At 40.3% G+C, this 19918-nt stretch overlaps 1 protein-coding gene across 1 annotated transcript in view; it reads right to left on the minus strand.

The window, feature by feature from the left end:
- Nucleotides 1-1524: 1524 nt before the first annotated feature.
- hace1 (HECT domain and ankyrin repeat containing E3 ubiquitin protein ligase 1) overlaps nt 1525-19918 on the minus strand; it is a 38071-nt gene continuing 19677 nt past the window's right edge. Inside the window, exons 16-25 of the mRNA XM_053326676.1 lie at nt 17816-17927; nt 11477-11574; nt 11286-11373; nt 11035-11184; nt 8509-8705; nt 7599-7730; nt 6154-6252; nt 4077-4147; nt 3882-3995; nt 1525-2115 (exon numbers count right to left, since the gene is read on the minus strand). Of these exons, the coding sequence (XP_053182651.1) occupies nt 2013-2115; nt 3882-3995; nt 4077-4147; nt 6154-6252; nt 7599-7730; nt 8509-8705; nt 11035-11184; nt 11286-11373; nt 11477-11574; nt 17816-17927 (1164 nt within the window). The 3' untranslated portion in view covers nt 1525-2012. The remainder of the gene's footprint in view (nt 2116-3881; nt 3996-4076; nt 4148-6153; nt 6253-7598; nt 7731-8508; nt 8706-11034; nt 11185-11285; nt 11374-11476; nt 11575-17815; nt 17928-19918) is intronic.

Genomic DNA, 19918 nt, shown 5'->3' on the forward strand with positions numbered 1-19918 from the left:
ATAATTTTTCTGCAGTAATAATGGCACCAATGTGAGTGAGTGTTCTCTAGTGGAGGTAAAGTTTGGTCAAGGTTTTATAAATTATAATTTTACTTATTTGTTTTGTTTCCATTCACTCATTTACTAAATTTTCTTCATTTTGCTCTTATTACTTTTGTTTCATCATCTGTGGCATTTTATAGTGTAATATTTAAAATTGGAATATTATGAATACATTTTCTAAAAAAAACAAAAACAACGTAGTATCATAAAGAAACAAAGTGAGACATCACAGACTAACATATGGAGTGTGATGAAGTCACAGGATGAACTATGTCTATTAGTTTGGTCTGTATATGACATCAGCACATCTGGATCACTGACTGTCTATAAATATAATGATATATATATATATAGATAGATATACAGTCTATCATCTGGACCCATGAAAGACAAACAGCTAATGTGAGACACACTGATGACTCAGCAGAAACAAACATAACCACAGAGTGATGCCTCGTGGGAATCAGCATGAACAGTACAGTGCAGTGCTATATGACATTACACATCAGTAAACTAGCTTCTACTTTCTGATACTAACTCAGCAGCATGATGGGTCTTTGCAAATATTGAATGTTGTAAAGGGACAGACAGCATAAATGTGTTATGTCTGATTGCTAATGCTATGTGGACTGGCTGTCACTCAATCGGCATCAAGGGGAAACACCCACTCAGGGGCTGCAAGTGTTCCACAAATATGTCCAAAAAAAAAAGGAAATCATTTGTGCAACAACTGCAGAAACATTACAGTTTATATTTGATGACACAAAGTGAGAATTGACCTTTGAGCACAGCTGTGCAGACTGTCTGACTGCTGCCATGCTTCAGTCTGTGTACAACTTAGAAATGATCAAGTATTTTATGTATTTTAGTCTTGTTTTCTTATTTTCTTTGACTAGATATTTCTTGATTTCCTGAATTAAAAGCATGTAATTCTGTTTTGTGTTGTGCCAAAACAATAAGCCAATATGTTTATTAGTCATTCTCTGCTTCCAGCTTCTTCAATGTGAGGATTATCTGCTTTTCTCTGTATTATGATTGTTAATTTGGGTTTTTACAGCTAGTTAGACAGAATAAGACTAAACTATGTCTTGGTTCATTTTTAAAAAAATCACTAATGAGAATGACAATAATAATTAGCTGCAGCTCTAGTATTCTGGCCTCATAATGTAAATGTCCCAGCATACTAACATATTTTTAGACAATTCCAGCTTTGTTCCAATAGTTCTGTTCCTTTCTCAACATGACTGAAGCTGTTCATGTTCACTCATCATATAAGGATGATCAGTAGTCCACATACTTTAAGCCATATGGTACACAGCATATTAAACATCAGTGCCTGAAAGACCTTTGGTTTATTTTAGTTAAACATCAAAAAGTCAGGTATGATATTGGCACTTGTATTTTGATACTTAGTCATAATAAGAAGATGTTTGAATAGAAACTAGCCCAAAGAAGAAGCAGAACCTCTGCTCGAGGGATGGAAACAGCTAATAAAATACAGCAATCTAAAATTTAGGCACAATCTGAGTCAGACTGTTTTATAAGTGGAAGCCCCTTAAACATGGTTGATATTTGACACACAGTAAGCTTGCACTAATATATACTACTGTGACTATAATCCTGTGTTTTAAATAGGGGATTTATGGTATAAAAGCTGTTTTTCTTAAATAAATGTAAAAATGAAAATAATCATATTTAAAGATTTTTTTTAAATTATCATTTGCATAAATCACCAGATACCAGCATCAGTCAGAACAAAACAAAAGAAAAGAATTACTGGCACAGGTATGAGCTGTTGGAGGCAGAGCTCTGTCTGTTCAGCTTCTCCAGCAGTTTTTTCATAACAATCTGGATTTCCCTTTTTATTTTTTTTTGTCCAGCAAAAGCACAGAGTGAGTATCTGTGGAGGAGGGAGCGTCGCATGAGTGTGCAGACCTTCCCAGCAGCAGCGGGGGGGGGGGATATGATGTTTATGCCATGGTGTACCCGTAGCTCCCACAATGCAACGCCACCAGCAGCCGGTCTCTCAAGACCTCCTGGCTCGGGTATTCTGGGAGTTTGAGCATATTGATGCTGCGGAGGGAAAGAAAAAATCAAGAGGACACAGTCAAAAAAAACGGTGGAGTGCTGAGGTCACAGCGGCTCATATCCAGCTGATGGCGTCTCACACCATGCCTGTCCAAAAAGAGAGACCTGCAGCGATATGAATTACCTGTTGAACATTCCTCCATGTAGAAAGCTCCCTGTTTTCAAACTGTGCCATCAGAGTACAATAACGCCTCCACCCAGTGTAACAGTAAAGAAACACACTGCCCTCTAGTGCTTTGTTACATTTGTCATCTATCCTTCACTTCATGCTGTACACTGAGTAGAACTGGATGTGTGTGTTCACTCATCTCAGCTCTGAATCTCTAGGATGCTTTTATTTTGTCAGGTTTTGTCTCTTCCTGTGAAGAATCAACCTACAGCTTGGGCACAGTGATGCTGGAAGTCCGTTTAAGTCGAGTCTGAGTGAGCAAGTGTGAATTTTCCAGATGGAGTCTAAACAGAGACTAAACAGTGCTGTCTTCAAACTGCTGAATCAACTAACATGTAGAGCATGTTTCCAGCACGCTCACACTAACTGCTGTTCTCTTTATTACAGAAGACAGGACATACAATGTGAGCCTCTCTTCTGTCATCATTAAAATTAGAAAAATTTGAAATGTGACAGAAACAGGAAACAAACAGTGCTGCAGTCTAATCACATCACACAATCCACTCATTTCATTCATGTTCCCTAACAAATGCTAATTGAGGTATTTTTATGCAAACTTGCCTAAATGTATAATTATCTAAAACTGTGATTAACACTGAGAGAGAAAAACAACTTATTAGAAATGCTGTTCTATGTGTTTCATTTAGTTTCCTAGAAAACAAACTGATATGTGATAAGTTCCTGGAAATAACTCTGCAGTCTAAGACCACTTAAAGCGACGGTTCGGTGTAATTACGACCTAGCGTCATATGCTCCACTCATGGAGAATATGATAATGGAGTCAGAGCCATCAGCCGAATGTCTTAGTACAGGCACTAACGGGACCACCAGTGTATCTAAAGCTGTAAGCATTCACTAAAATACTGTGTGATCGCGCGATATCCCGCACAGCACATCTAGAGACCTGTGTGGGTGATTTTAGTGATCGTGCGATATTTCGACGATGTTTACAGCTTTCAGTGATCGTGCTAGATGTTTACAGCTCTCAAAAAAGTTCCTTCATGTAAACTCAACTCACTAATTTCCTGTCTTAGACTTAATTAATATATAATTGATACCAAATTAGCGCTATCTAATACATATATTCTGCAAGACGGCAAGAAAAATGATTACTATTAATTAGATGAAGCCTAACCCAGCAGCAAAAGATCAGGCACATCTACCTGATGGAACATGTGACTGACTGCCCAGCTACAGCTAAAAGTGCCTTTATTTATGAGGAGATGGACCTTGGTTAAAATGTTCATTCTACATGAACATTTTAACCAAAGCTAGTATTTTATTTGTATGTACCTTGTATGTGTGGAATGAAGCCAAATCTCAAGGTGATTTAGTTTTCTCCTGTATAGTTAAAATTGCCTGTTAATATTTATGAACAGCAATAAAATTTAAATTTAAATAAAATGACGATTCTTTGTTGTTAGATGGAAAATAAGCATTAGTAGAACTTAAAAATGCAGATATTAAAGAATGCAGTGAGAGGACTGTACTGGTGGCCAAGACCGAAATATTACAACTAACATTTCAAAACACAAGCTCCTGAAGTGAAGCGGGTCAGGAGAAAGAGAGAAGCAGTGATTACCAGGTACTGGAGGTAGGCAGTAGGTTGGAGGTGTACGGCACTGCAGCGATGGTGAACTTCTGTAAACCGCTGCCACCCATCAGGTAGGCGAAGCCTCCGTGAGGAACCCTGGAACTGAAGGAGAAAAGCTTCAGTTTACTCCTGATGCTCTTATTATCTATAAGAAGACCCACAGTGGAAATCCATCAGACAAACCTTCCAGTGACAAACTGAAGCGCCAGGACTCGCTCCTCCTGGGTCAGACTCCTCACCACCTCCCAGAACCACTGCAACACAAACAAGAAACCTTTACACACCAACATCAATACAATAAAATGTGTTATTTTAAATGTTAAATGATGAACTGATACTCAAAGAACTGAACTGAAATAAAATGTTGAAAATGAAAGCATGGAGGAGGATAAAGTGCTGCTTTAAGAAGCACCTGCCTGGGTTAAATCCAGGTTCTGGTACATTTTAGAGTTTAAAATAAAAAGAAGCTTGATGAATAAAACTGTGTGTAAACGCTGTCATGGCGATGTCACGTATTATGGTGAAACATCTAATGTGTGGGCACATCTGGCTCTCAACCTCACACACAAGTTAACAGCTAAGGGAGAAGAAAAGAGGCAGTCGGATGCTTTACCTGCCGTCACCAGTGATGGGAATAACGGCGTTATAAATAAACAGCGTTACTAATGGCGTTACTTTTTTCAGGTAAGCAGTAATTAAATTAATTACTGTTTCCCCCGTTACAACGCCGTTACCGTTAATGCCAAAAGAAAAAAAGAAAAGCAGCGTTACTTCATCAGATCTCACTGAAGCGGTTTTCACCCAAACAGCAACGCAAATGAGACACAATCTCCCGGAATCTGGAGCGAGAGAGCAAGACTGTGCTGTAGAGAGTGACTGTGTGTGTGTATGTGTGTGTGTTTATGTGACCATCAATGCAGCCTGTGTGAGCACAGCGTCCTGATAGCTCTGTGCTGCCGCTTATTAGACCAATCGCCCCCCCCACCGGACCTTTTTATTCACTTATTCATTTCCAGTACAATTTTTCATAGTTATATTAAGAGAAGTTTATATTGTTGTTGCTTTTTGATGAATAAAATTAAATCGCTGCACATAGTCTGCTACATGTACAATTATATTATTTACTGCTTTTTAGTACATTTCTTTTGAATGTGTTTTGGGCCAGTTGTTGTTGATTGGTGCAGCCAAGTAATTTGATATATTTGAACAATTTTTTAAAAAGTAACGTAATAGTTACTTTTCCTAGTAATTAATTACTTTGACATTGATGTAACTCAGTAACTAACTCAGTTACTTTTTGGGAGAAATAATGAGTAACTATAATTAATTACTTTTTCAAAGTAACGTGCCCAACACTGGCCGTCACTGTGTACACATAAGTTACACAATACAATACAAAATGTTCACTTTCAGCCACTAGGAGGAGCTCTAAGATTCTGTAAAGCACCTCCACCTTGTGTTGAAGTGGAACGTTTTTATTCCTGCCCTCAGCTACTTTGAGTCTGCTAGCTAGCTGACTGTAGTTAACATGATGCAGACGAAGCCACACTAACAGTGGACAACCTGTTGACTCATGAAACAGCTGCTGTCTGCTGTGACGGTTACTGAGGGAGACGGACCTGACACTAATCACCAAACTAATACGTCAACATCTGGAACAAAAGTCTCAGAGAGAAAACTAATGTTACGTTTCTCATTGCTAACATGATAGTAAAGGAAATGATCAGCGTTGTTTATGACGGGGAGAAAAGTAAGCCTGTAAGATTTATTTCTTTAAATTGTTAAGTGTTTCTGTAAAGAAATGAAAGCTGATTATCATTTAAATAAATATGAGGTTGTGCAGTTAAAGATTGTTATGAATATTAAGAGTTCCTTTTTGACGCATTATCTATTTAGCTCTTGTGAATGTCGGCATGCAGCGAATATTCAATTAGTGGTTGGTTATTCCCAACGATTAGATTAGACATTAAGACTGAAAACACAACAGCTGAAAGTTTGATGACATAACTTTTATGACTTGTGGTGCACATCATCTAGTCAGCTGTTTTTCATGGTCCAGCATTTCAAAAGTCAATCATCAATGACACAAAAAAGATTTTCCTTCACGTCACTGCTCGGGAAATGTAGCTTTCCTTCAATTCTTTGACCTGAGTGCTAAAGATCGATTTCATCACTAGAAAACCGGATGAATCAAGTCAAACACTGTTCAGCTCGTGTCAGGCTGCTAGAAGAAGAAGAGAGAAGAAGAAGAAGAGCCCACCTGAATGACTGGCTCCTGAGGGTCGTAGCCACTGGTGTATTCAGTGTTCCTGCACCAATCCTGAACATCGATCTCTGGCATCCCTGACAGCAGGAGCTCCTACACACACACACACACACACACACACACACACACACACACACACACACACACACACACACACACACACACACACACCTGAGTTTTTCACTTCTGATACTGATTGACTACTGTGCTGCTGAAAACTGAGTTGGCCTGAGTCACCTGCTATCACTGAATGAATCTAACTGTAGCAGAAATATTGAGTTTTTGTGTTTTTAATGTGAATCAGTCACATATAAATACTCTGAGTGCCCAACCTGACTTCAGCGACACTGCCAAGTACTTATTTATTGATTTACTTGATTTGGGCAAAGTTCTTGTACAGCTGCTTGTGTTTAGACCACATTTACCATCCGACTAATGTTTTTTTTTTTAAGAATGAGACATTGTATGATTTTATTATCGTCACTAAATCAGAAAACCAACAATGTGTTTGTCTATCATTACTTTCTGACCTCCCTATTCTCTCTGTGGCTCTCTATCTTCAAACCCATTGGTACCTACTGAAGACAGTAGAAGTCAAACATTAAAAACAGCTCACAAATACAGAGTTTAAAAGTCTCAGTCATTTCCTAAAACAGCTGGTCACTGTATTTTTTTTGCAAACGTTAATCAAACAGGAGGAAATAGTGGGACTATTTTCAGCAACCGATTAACCCACATGTAATGTTCTACTGAGTATTTCTGGCAGCAGGATGGTGTGTGTGTGATTGAATCAAACTAAACTACAGTGTGTAGGTTCACTGATGTGTTTTTGGAGCTCTATGGCACAGAAGAACAAAATATATCATGATACTTAGTAGATCAGTTCATTGTTGGTTTAGTGTTTTTAATAGTATTTGTTGACCATATGAAAAAATACAGAATATGGCCAACCTTACCTTTTTCTTTAAACTCATTAAAGTTACATTCACAGTAACATTAACCAGCAGCTGAGAGTCAAACAGCTACTGAGGCATGAAAACACGAAACGGCCTACAATGACAGAATGACCGAGGCATGTCCAACAAATCCAGGGAGGGATAATCATCGTGCTACACTATTGATCCACATGCAAGTGAGGACATGAAATCTGCCAACACACACAGAAAAAAAAACAACCTATCTGATGGAGCTGAAGAGGAGGGAGGGGCTTCAAGGTGACCCCAGCTTCCTGGTTCCACCCCGCACCATCCCCCCTCAACCCACACCCCTGCACCCAGACATGGCTAATCAATCCCTGCATCAGAGGCAAGCGGGGCGAGCAGGCGGGGAGGTACGAGGAGAATACCAACTGTGGAAGACGATGGATGAAAGAGAGGGTGGGGGTGGGAGTGGGGGGGTAGTAGGGGGAGAGACGGGGAGGTCAGAGGAGGACGACTCACCAATTCGTATTCGTCGAAAAGCTGGATAAGCGAGGGGGGGATGAAGGTGTGGAATCCTTGCAGGAAGGCGTTTATCTGAGGCTGGATGGCTCGTGTCATCCTCAGCTCTGTCACCAACTGGACATACTCAGCCTGAGAGAGGACACACACACACATACACACGCACACGCACACGCACACGCACACACACACACACACACACACACACACACACACACACACACACACACACACACACACACAGAGATCAAAGTCTCCAAGAAATATTGATAGACAGGAGAACGAGAGAATACATACATAGTTATCCTCTCTGTTCTTGTTGGACTGCTCTCTCTTGAGAAGACACTGCCATCTGCAGGATAACTGCAGTACTGCAATCTCTAATTAGAGACTCTTTTTGAGCAAAAAGCTGGAGGAGAGCGATCAATCGCTCATAGGAGACCAACTAGGGATGAATGTACTAGAGGGGGACTTAATCTGGTCATTAACTTCATCTTCAGTCACACTGCTGCAGCATGACACGGCAAAAACACTGAAAAGTCTGGAAGTCTGTTCTCATCATACTCTTTTAAAAGATTGAATCTATAAACTTTCTATCATTTATTTAAAAGGTAAAATTATTCAAGGAAAGGAGACAGAATGTTGGTAATGGAACACTAAAGGTAAGGTGGGGTGATATGGCTGAAATTAATATCAGAATATTATTAAGAATACAGTATTTTTATTGATACCACCATATGGCAAATCTGTGCAAAATAACACTCAGTTATCTTTAATCACCACACCCACTTTCATCAGGTCTGACATATTCTGATCTGTGACATACTGTCATAAACAACATACACATAAAACACTTCTTGAAGAAGAAAAAAAGATCTGCTTGTGTCTGACTGGGTTGTTACTGATGTACCTTGTTATCCTGGGTGACTAGGATACTGATGCCTCCTGGTTTGAGTGGGACTTCCTCCATGGCTCCGAACACGTCTGTCTCCACAGAGAAGGTGAGCTCCAGACCCAGATCACTGATGTCGTTATCGAGGATCCATTGCAGGTTCTTAGCGTACTCTGGATCGATGGACGACACATCCTGGTAGTTCACAGGGATACCTGACACACACACACACACACACACACACACACACACACACCCACACACCCCCACACACACACACACGCACATTAAACACACTACAGACAGGCCTGATCACTGGATACAGGAGGTTTTATTATCCTAAACAATACTAATTGTAAAATATATAACTATGTCAACAGTGGTTTGGATTATGTATTAATTTATTTAGAATATTAGTTATCATCATAAAATTATAAAATAATTCATATTGACAGGGACTTGACTTCCCCCCCATGATTTTCTTCATGTTAGGATGGAAAATCTTCCACAACAATACAATAATGTTTAACCAATGAAATGATCAATCTTATCCAGCATTGACCCTCTTTAACAGAAAGTTTCAATCTAAAAGACAATCAAGTTAATATGTCACATATAATGATAAAAGGTATAATCACAGTTCCTTCAATTTTTCGTTAAAAAGAGTTTAAATAGAATAGGAATAGTAATAAATATGTATCTGTGTATGATTGAAGGGGGGGCAGACTTAAGATCCTAAGATCCTAGTGGCATGAGGGTAGAAGGTCTTGTTGGGACTTAGTGGCTTAGTGTATGTCTTCCTGACTGCAGCAGGGACTAAAGGCCATTATATGTGTGGCTGGGGTCATTAGAGAGGATCTATTCTGCTCTGCTCATTTCCAGATCTATATTTTTATTTTTGGACTCCACTACAATAGCTGTACAGTTCAACACAGTTAAAAAATCCTTATTTATCTTCTACTGGCCTTTTATGATAGATATTTGGAGCTCTTTGTTGAGTTGATGATGATGTTTGATGAAGAGTTGCAGACCAGCACACCTCCAACAGATAAACTATTTACTTGACTTTGTGTAATGGAAAAACAATCAGTGTGCCAGGGCGACTTGAGTCATGGCTTGGCGTGACACCTCTTAAAACAAATGTCATAATGTTAGCGGAGCGGAGAAGTGAAGTCGCTCGCCCGTGTGGAGCAGATGTCCTTATAAAGAAAGCCATCATGAGCATGTCGATGCTTTGTGTTAACAGGGGCCACTGTAGGTTCTTCATATGAACATCTGATATTGTAACATTATGACTAATACTAAGGAAAAGCATAATAAAGGGCCGTCCACACTGAGAATGATAACGTCCTGTAAACAGCTGTGTCCAGCACACGCTGCACGCTCCAGCTGTGTCTGCAGCTAATTATTGATGAGCTGTTACTGCTGTAGTATGTTAATAAAAAGAAAAGCAGAAGAGTTCAGAGGTGTGTGCTGATTCAGTGAGTTGATCAGAAGTATTTCAGACACTAGTTGCTGTAATGTTTCAGTATTTACAGACCAAACTGACACACAGCAGATGTTGAGGTGCAGTGTGTGAAAGTGCACCGCTGCAGCAGTGACACACAGTATGAGCACAGATCTGCTTACAAAGATCCATTAACATTGTTGTTTTTTTACATTATAATAGAGAACAAAGTCCAGCATCTTTGTATAATAAAGAGAGACACACTTCTCTAAATAAATCACTTCATCCTGCTTTAATTAACAGCTTCTCATGTTTAGCCAAACACCTCTGGTTAAAATAAGTAGCTGATTAGATCACATGTAGGTATGTAATGTTAATTCTGCAATGTCTAAAATAAAAAGTGGATGTGTTAGCTGGTTAATGGATGGAAAGATGGAAGATGAAAAGACCACCTCACCTCACTTTAAGAATCACCCAGTTAAACTATGATTCATATCAAAATATGAATCAGATCAGCTTCATAGTGGAGTCAGTAGCTGGTGAAGTATAGCAGGCTGCAGCTGTTAACTCAACATGATAGATACATTTCATTCATTCTGCTGCTCAACTCATTCCCAGGATGTCCACATTAATTATGCTACCACTACAAACTATTGTGTTTCTACTTCTCAGTTAACATAAGGTGATTAAACATATTTGCGGTTTCATTGTGTTAACCTTTAGTCCCTTGCAAATGTTGAGAGGTAACCTAATTAGACTGTAAAACAGATTTGCAAGAATTCTAATTTGATAAAATGCTGTTGAACCCCATCTCTACCATGCAGTGAAAGTCATGCTGAGTTAGCTGCTAGCAGTTCCCGTGTGCACTGTAGCTGTACAATCACCTGGATTGATTTGGATACAACAGAGAATGTCTACATTTGTGATTCTCAGGTAAGATCTGAAATGACCTTTTCATGTATTTTCTGATACATCCACAACAGATTCTACAATCAGTGGAGAGACATTCCAGTTTGAGTTCTGGTGATATTTGATGCAAACAGCATTAAACTAACCACATATCTTAGAAAAGCATCAGAATCCTGTGCTCATTTTACCCAGTATGTGTTTGTAGAAGGAGCGGGTGAAGTAGATGTTGACCAGCTGGCGGTGATACAGAGCCAGACCCAGGATCTGACCTGCAAACCGGAAGTAGTTTAGATGGTCTGGGTTCACTGAGGAGTTACTGTTGGGCTGGAAAGTTGTACCTGTAGATCACACACACATACACACAAACACAACTTAATCTTTCATAATAAAAGTTCTGCATGTGAATGAATGGTATCACAGTAAGGAAAAAGCCATGTACCATCAGCTGACTGAGTGAACAAAGCGTAGTCTGGGTTGATGATCTCATTGGACAGGATGTCAAACCACTCCCGAACAACACCTTGACCCTGGAACACATGGACACATTGAATTCAAACCACAACACAAGTCTCTACTTTGGATGAATTGAGACATGAGAGTAGAGGACTGACAACTGAATTAAAAACCCACCATCCCCTCCTCTCCATGGAAGCGGACAGCAATGCCTTGTTTGAGTTTCTCGTTGGTGGACTTGGAAACCATCTCACAGCTACTCCTAAATATGGAATCTGGTGATGAGATGCAAAAAGTTGATAATAGTTAGAGTTAGTATGTATTTAAAGATGAAGAGGGAGAGGAAGATGGGGAGGGCAGGTGGAAAATATACTGTAGAAGTTAACACTGAAGTTATAAACATTCTTTATCTATTTAGAATCTAAGTAATTGTAACCTCCTATCACCACCCGGTACAACAAGATGTTTTATAATGTAGCACAACATTTTTCACTAATAAGTTAAAATTTCATGAATGTTAAATGATTGATTGATGACGCAGGTTCCTCTTCTCATAAGACTCGATACTGAACCTCGGAGAGTGGCTGCTTCTGAGACCTGACTGTTTCCCTCAAATTTCAGCAGTTGCCATGGGATTAAAAATGTCTCCAAAATGTGCCTACTATTTACTTGCCACTAGTTGTTTGTGGTGTTCAGTTTTCACCTGTATCCAAGGACACAGAGAGTGCAATCTAAGGATACTGGCATATCAGTACTGATACAGATTCAGTACATAAGAACTATTTAAACATCATCGTCATCATCATCATCAGCTCTGCCTTGTGTGGTCTAAAAGTGACCCCCGAACCTATGTAACATGGTGGTGAGGATAGACCTTTCCCTTCCATCACTCTCACATTTTCTCAGTCCTCTCTGAAAATGATCCATGTGGTCAATGCCAACAATGCCAATTCACACACAAAACTAACTTGTTCAAACACTGTCACACAGTAAGAAAATGCAACATCAAAGATGCCCATGAGGACTGGCATACATTGGTAGGACCACTAGACCCCTAAAAACTTGAATCAAAAATTTCAGACTCAAGACACCACACTTCCACTCTCAGATTTGTGGGGATTGAGATTATAAAACATTCAACGGGGGAGACATTAACTCTATGCTCCTAACACATGAGCTTTTCTGGATACATACAGTACACTGGGCCTTAATGTGGACTTTGACATTAAACCATTTTCTGAGAATAAATAGGCTATGTGTCATGTTTTTAACAGAAATATTGACTTTCTGTATGTTGTGTTATGAGTGTTCTTTTCTGCATTTGGTGTTAGATCTTCTCTATGTCAACATAAAGGAAAGTACATAAATAGATAAAGGCACCTCTACTAGGTAATATGTATGACAACTATTCAGCCTGAGTCGTTTGTTAGTTGTATATACTGTAATATTCTATATGTATCTTTTGTATATGTAGCCTATATATAAACATTAATATAATACAATTTAACTGATTACAATCTGCACCAGGTAAGCTATGTCATGTGTGTTTGTAGTATAGAATATGAGCATTTAAGATCGCAACTCTGTATTTATCAGAAGTCTGAGGAACAGCCTTGTGCTCGAATCGTCACAGCAGAATATTAAACGTCCTTTAAACAGGAGTTACCTGGTGTGTGAATATCTGTTCAACTCTGTTTTTGATCCAACTCCCATCCTATTGGGTATTGGGATGTGCCTGTCTTTTTTATCCTTTCTTTTTGGATAATGTACCTAAACACCATATTGGTGCCAACACCAATATGTCTGCAGCATTGAGCATGCAAAGCTGTCCAGATCTCAATGCCTGGCTGATTTATAGTCCTGTTTACTAATTATTTAATGAACAAATCTTTTAAATGTAGACTATATATTACTTAGGCAACGTTCTTATACAGTTGCTTTAATATTAAACATTTTGGAGGTTCAGTTTTTTTAGTAAAAATAGAAAATATACTAATACATTTAATGATAAAACATCAATCAATACCTCAAAGTAAGATATCGAAGAAAATGATCATATTGGCTCTAGCGGAACAGGCTTGGCAGAAATGTAAAACTATATGCACTACTTTACTGTATAATCACCTGAAAATAAGAATTGTGTTTTCATTTCCTTAGATTGAGCCAATTATATGTATATAGGTAGAGGGTCCTCTTCCACAGAGCCTGCCATGTTGCACTGCCATGTTTTTATAGTAGCCCAGAATGGACAAACCAAACACTGGCGGTAGAGAGGGCCCTTCTTGTTTTTTGTGTTTGTTGTGGCCACTGTAGGTTCTCCACCATACAGGGTGAGGGGAATGGGTGTTTAATTGAAACCTCACCACCAGATGCCACTAAGCCCTACACACTGGTCCTTTAAAGAAATAGTTCATCATTCTGGGAAACATTTATTTGTGAAATGTTGCCATGGATATTCATGTGACGTCTGTGTGTTAAGTACAGAGCTAGAGGCTGGTGGGCACTGGCTGGTGGTTATCTTAGCTTAGTATGACTGGACGCAGGAGGAAACAGCTGTCCAAGATTTAAAAATACACTTAACACTTCTGAACACATCTAATTAACAACGACCATGCCTCTTGTGGCTCTTGGGCTGGTTGTCTCTTTCTTTTTGTATTGCAGATTGATATTGTAGTGCTGGGAACACCTGGGCCCGGTGTTCCCAGCACTACAAGAGCACACCTCACTAGCTCTGGGAAGGGAGAGAGAGGACAAACGGGGAACTCTGCTCTTTATGCTCTTCATTTTTGCTTATTTGCTTCTGTTTCCACCTTACCACACATTGCTCACTATTTTGACAAGCATGCATACACACTAACATAACTGATTTACTGACTGCCACACCTTATACCATTCTTTGATATGATGGTTTTGGGTTAGTTAAAATAAATTATGATTTCCTTGCTTTAACTTCTTGTGTCACCTCCCATTATTTGTCATGGCTTTGAGCCGGCCGTGACAAATCGGCTTGCCGAAGTTTGGGTTAGATGTTTTGTTTGTGAGTATTTAATCAGCTGTTCTCTTTTGTGTTGAAGGCCTTCAGGTGCAATTGATTGTTGGGGTTTCCCAGTCCGTTTGCAGGACTTGAGAGGTAACACCTGGGTAAGTCTGCCTTTGTCTCTTTGAACAAGCAGAAGAGCATGGTGGGAGTGTGGATTTGAAGACTAGTTTGTCCAAGGGAAGGTGAATATAGACATGCTGGTAATTGTGTTGGAGCTAAAGCTGACTTCCCCTGGTAGGCATAGAAGCATTGTTCCTTTGAGCTTTGCTGGATTTTTTTTTTTTTTGTAGTGTTGAGGTGAACACAGTTGGAGACTTTGTCTCGGGAGCATGTCCATGGCTGCGGGGGGATTGCCAGATTCTGGTCAATTCTTCATACCAGTGGTCATAAGTGCATAAATGCCTGCCGTAACTAACCACATGAAGACTAGTGGTGAGTTACTTTAGTTTTGGTTAGGCAGATATAGGGGACGCTCCTGTTTGACTTTGTTACAGCCAGTGTGTTGATCATTGCTCTCCTTTGGCCTGGATTGGTAAAATGGCTCTGGTTGAAGATTTTTTTGAGACTCTATCAGAGGGGTTTTTGGATGGCTCCACAAAAGAGCAGTTGTTAAAAATTGCAGACCACTACAGGGTTGACATTAGTGACAAAAGACTGAAGGATACAGTTAAGTCTATGTTAAAGGCTAACTTGTATGAGATGGAGATTATGCCTGGTAAAATGGAAGGTGTTGCTGAGGCTACTGGTTCGTCTTTAGCAGTAGGTCATAGCACTGGTTTGTCCTTTGAACAGCAGAAGGAGTTGCTGCAGTTACAAATGGGGCATGAGAAGTTGAAGCATAGGGTTGAAGTCGAAAAGTCTGAGACAAGGAGATGTGATGTTGACCGAGAATTGGCCGTGGAAAAATTGAGGTGTGATGCTGCCACAGAGCAAGCCAAGATCAATTTGGAGCTTGAGAAATTAAGTTTGATCAGAGAGGGTAAGTTGAGCCTGGAAGCTGGTCAGGGGTTGGCTGGAGATAATGTTTCTTCAGGTGTTCGCTCCTCTTCACATTTTGATTTTGATGGTAACCTGCGGCTTGTTCCAAGGTTCAATGAAAGGGACCCTGAGACATTTTTCTTTGTTTGAAAGAGTGGCTGATGCTAGGGGCTGGCCTGATTTTGATCGCACAACCATGTTGCAATGTGTGTTGACTGTGAAGGCACAGGAGGCATATTCGGCTTTGTCTGTGACAGACAGCTTTGGTTATGGTTCAGTGAAAGCTGCCGTTCTTAAGGCCTTTGAGATGGTTCCTGAGGCTTATCGCCAGCAATTTAGGAAGAGTAGAAAGGAGGATAAACAGTCCTACCTCAAGTTTTCACAGGATTTAGTGAAAGTTTGCGGACTGCCTCTGGGGCTGGAACCTTTGAAGATTTGTGTGATCTTGTAGTTTTGGAACAATTCAAAAATGCTGTTCCTAACCATATTGCTACATATATAACAGAGCAACAGGTGACAACAGTTGGTGAGGCAGCTGCATTCTATATGACTTGAAACACCACAGTGGTTGGCGAAGTGCGCGTAGTGCTGGTGGCTTTAGGGATAATGCTACTAGGCATGTTTTGTTTTCTGCAGGTGCAGTCAAGCCTGAGGTAGAGGCAAAGGCGACAGGTTGCATTGATGAGGTTGGGTATACGAAGTTTGTGAGTAAATTCGATCTTCTGAAAGGCTATTGGCAGGTGCCGCTGTCAAAAAGAGCAAAGGAAATTTCCGCATTTGTGACTCCCTCTGGCCTGTATTCATGTAAGGGGATGCCTTTTGGCTCCAGCTACATTCCAGCATGTAATGAATATGGTGGTTGGTGAGTTCGACGGTTGTGCTGTCTATTTAGACGATGTGGTTATTTACGGTGACAGCTTTACCAGTCATGTCTTGCACATTCACCACTTATTTGAACGTTTGGCTGCAGCAAGCCTGACAGTTAATCTAGCAAAATGCGAATTTGCTCATGCAACAGTAACATGGTGGTTGCCCCCCCTCACTGATTTGTTAAAGACCAGTGTCAAATATGTGAGGTCTCCTATCTGTCAGCAGGCTTTCCAGAACGTTAAGGCCCTTCTGTGTAGTGCTCCGGTGCTGGCTGCCCCCTGTGTGGAGAAGCCATTAAAAGTGCAGGTTGATGCCAGCCAGTCGGGGCAGGTGCAGTACTGATACAATCTGATGATCATGGGATGGATTGACCTGTAGGTTTCTTTTCTAAGAAGTTTAACAAGCATCAACTGAACTATTCTGTCATTGAAAAGGCGTTGGCTTTGGTCTGGGCCTTGAGTCATTTTGAAGTGTATGTGGGCTCAGGAATGCCATTCTTTGTCTTTACGGATCATAATCCGTTTAATTTTTTGAACTCTCTGAAGTGTCTTACGTGACGCTGTCCCGTGCCCCTATGATGTAAAGCAGCCTGTGTTGTATTAAGTGCTGAGGTTGATGGAGGTAGTATATTTTTGTTTGATTTATTTGAGTTGATTGTCGTGGTCCCAGATGGAACCCTGTCTTTATGGGGGGGGGGGGGGGGGGGGGTAGTTAGTTGCTGGGAACACCTGGGCCCGGAGTTCCCAGCACTACAAGAGCACACCTCACTAGCTCTGGGATGGGAGAGAGGACAAAGCTTGAACTCTGCTCTCTACTATCCACGTTCCTAATTTTTGCTTAATTTCTTCTGATTCCACCTTACAACACCCCACTCACTATTTTGACAAGCATGCATACACACTAACATTACTGATTTACTGACTGCCACACCTCATACCATTCTTCGATTTGTTGATTTTGGATTAGTTATTGTGAGTTAGTTAGTAATTAAGTTATGATTTCCTTGCTTTAACTTCTTGTTTCATCTCTCATTATTTGTCGTGGCTTTGAGCCGACCGTGACAATTGTATCTTACCTGTTTAATTTCTAAAATTAAAAAAATGAATGAATGTAAAGAAGGCAATTTGTTATTTTAACATTATTTCTTAAACAAACAAAAGCTGGGAGCAGAGCTAGGTTAGCTATTTTACCCTGATTCCAGTCTGTATGCTACTTAAGACACAACCTTGACTAATATCCATCTGAGCATCTTACTCTCTCAATGAAATCTAATAAATACTGAACTTTTCCTTTAAGGTCCTGTCAGTTGTCAGTCTATAAAATCTACACTAAAATCTGCCTTAACCCAACGTCTGTTTCATCAATGCAGTCTTACAATGCACCGCACATATCCAGATTTAGAAAGCTTTACTGATGTAATAGTATATTAAGCATTTCCTGAACTACACATTGGTTGTGCTTTAACACATCTATAAAAACACTCTGACCAAAGCCATGTTCAAGTTGTTTTTCATATTTTCCAATGAGCCAGGCAACATTACACTGGAGAGTAAATGGCATCTTTAAATGCACTGTGTGGTGATGATGTCTTCACATGAACAATAGAAGTGTATGATTGTGGTTCATACCTCGGTGGATGAGCAGAATGTCGTTCTCGTTGACCGGACGATGAACCATGTCTGAGTCTGGCTGACCGGCCAGCAGATGCTCATAGAACCACTCACAGCGATCCTTGAAGGGCTGAGGAGGGGGAACACAAACCTTCAACCCACACTGCACTGCACTTTCCTAAACTAATTACCACTTCACTTCACTTTCAACTCTCAGACTGTGGATTTTTTAGTCTCAACCGACGGCTCGGAAAGCCTTCAGAACAGAAAAACTCGTCTGTAATACAGAGATGAGGCTGGGCTCTATTTGCATAATGTATGCCTTTCTTCTCTAAGCGTTGGAGGTAGAGTGAAGGATGAGTGTGTAAGAGAGAGAAAGGCTTTTCCTCCTGGGGCTGCGGGATGTACCGAGAGAGGAATCAGGAGATGAAATCAAATTCACCAGGTTAAAGTCTGTAATTAAAACAAGGGCCTACTCCCAGGCGAGCCATAATCCATGGGTAACGAGGCTCGAACGCTGCAGCTCAAATATGAATACTGAAGAGTGAGTGAACACCACACAACTCGGAGCAGCACTCAAAATTTATGAAGCCATATAAATGGAACTTAAGACAAGTGTTATTGCCATGGTTGTAACACTGTTAAATGATCCTGAAGTGAAGATAGGAGACTTTCAAAGTCACTTTCCATAAAGTCCCCGAAGACAGAAACAGGGACTGCTTGTCACAGTAGAAAATATAGGAGAAGAGAAGGTAAATACTTCTGGAACCATAGTGTAGGTTACATACAAGAGAAATGGTTTTAATGTTTAGGAGCTAAATCTGTTTAGAAGTTTCTGACTCTGAGTTAAACAGAGTACACCTGGGTGAGAGTCTTTTATGAAAATGAGGGTTGCCAGAGTAAAGAAAGAGGAGCTAAAAATAATTTTGAGACTTGACTTCCGTTTCCATTATGGAAGTTCCTGGTAAAATTTAGGAAGCGGGAACTTTACAGAAACGTCCTCACTCGGCTAAGGCTAAGAAGACCGAGTGAGAGGACGTTCCTTGGAGTCTAAGCCATTGTGTCACTGTTGCAGAGTAGGACCTTGATAGAACCCACCGGACTCTGGAGGTGACCTAATCATTCTGTAACACTTTATAGGCACTTTCTGTTGACATCACATCCCGCTTTGAGTATACCCAATTAGCACCGAGTCAACCTCAAGCCCCACCCAGGAATTTTCGGGGCGACACGGAGTACATACAATGAGGCTGGGACTCGTTTTGTCCTCATAAAAGTTTCAGCAGATTGTCCTTCAGGGGCAGTTCCTGCTACGGAGACACGCAACAACGGCCCTGTAAAATTACCCTGAAGTTCCTGCAGTGGAAATAGCTCTTTGGACTTACAGTCACTGACTGTGATCTACAGACACTGTGCTGTACCAGAGAAACCTACAAATCTATGATCAGTGACATATCACCAGATCTGCATTTTACCAAAAAATCCCAGATATCAATTCAGTATCGATGTACTGTACATGTCAGCGCTTCATAACAACACATGACATGCATAAGACACAATATGTTTGCGATCATTTAGACACAGTGTCTTAACGACAGTTTGTCTAGTAGAGAGCACTAACAAGTTTACTATGTAATTGTACAATTGTGTAAAATGTATGATAAGCAGCTAGTTTGGTTAGCCAGCACCATGAGAACATCTTTGTGCAGTTAGTGAGGATAGCTCAACCAGACTGCTCCTTTCTTTGATGGGTCTAAGTGGAACTTGGAGAAGTGTTTGAAATGATTTATGTGAAGAAAAACAAAGGATCCCACACACTATCCTTTACTTGAACTTATTAATACAACAGATCTTGATCCTACGCACCTGTCACTAGGACTTTTTGGTGTTAGAACTTGAAATTATGAGGAGGAAGAGGAGGAGGAGGGCAGGTATTCTGATGCTGTTCCTCAACCTGTCAAGCACTTCAGTTATAGCATACCCAGCCTGAAAAATACTAGAATTTTCCTTTCAGTGGGGTTCCAGCTGACATGAAGGCTAAGTAGATGACTAGGATGCAATCCAAGGTGAACTATTGCTTTAAAATCATGAAACTATGCAGGTGCTGTATACAGTGTACAG

This window comes from Scomber japonicus, chromosome 10 (assembly GCF_027409825.1).
Source record: "Scomber japonicus isolate fScoJap1 chromosome 10, fScoJap1.pri, whole genome shotgun sequence".
Classification (NCBI taxonomy): domain Eukaryota; kingdom Metazoa; phylum Chordata; class Actinopteri; order Scombriformes; family Scombridae; genus Scomber; species Scomber japonicus.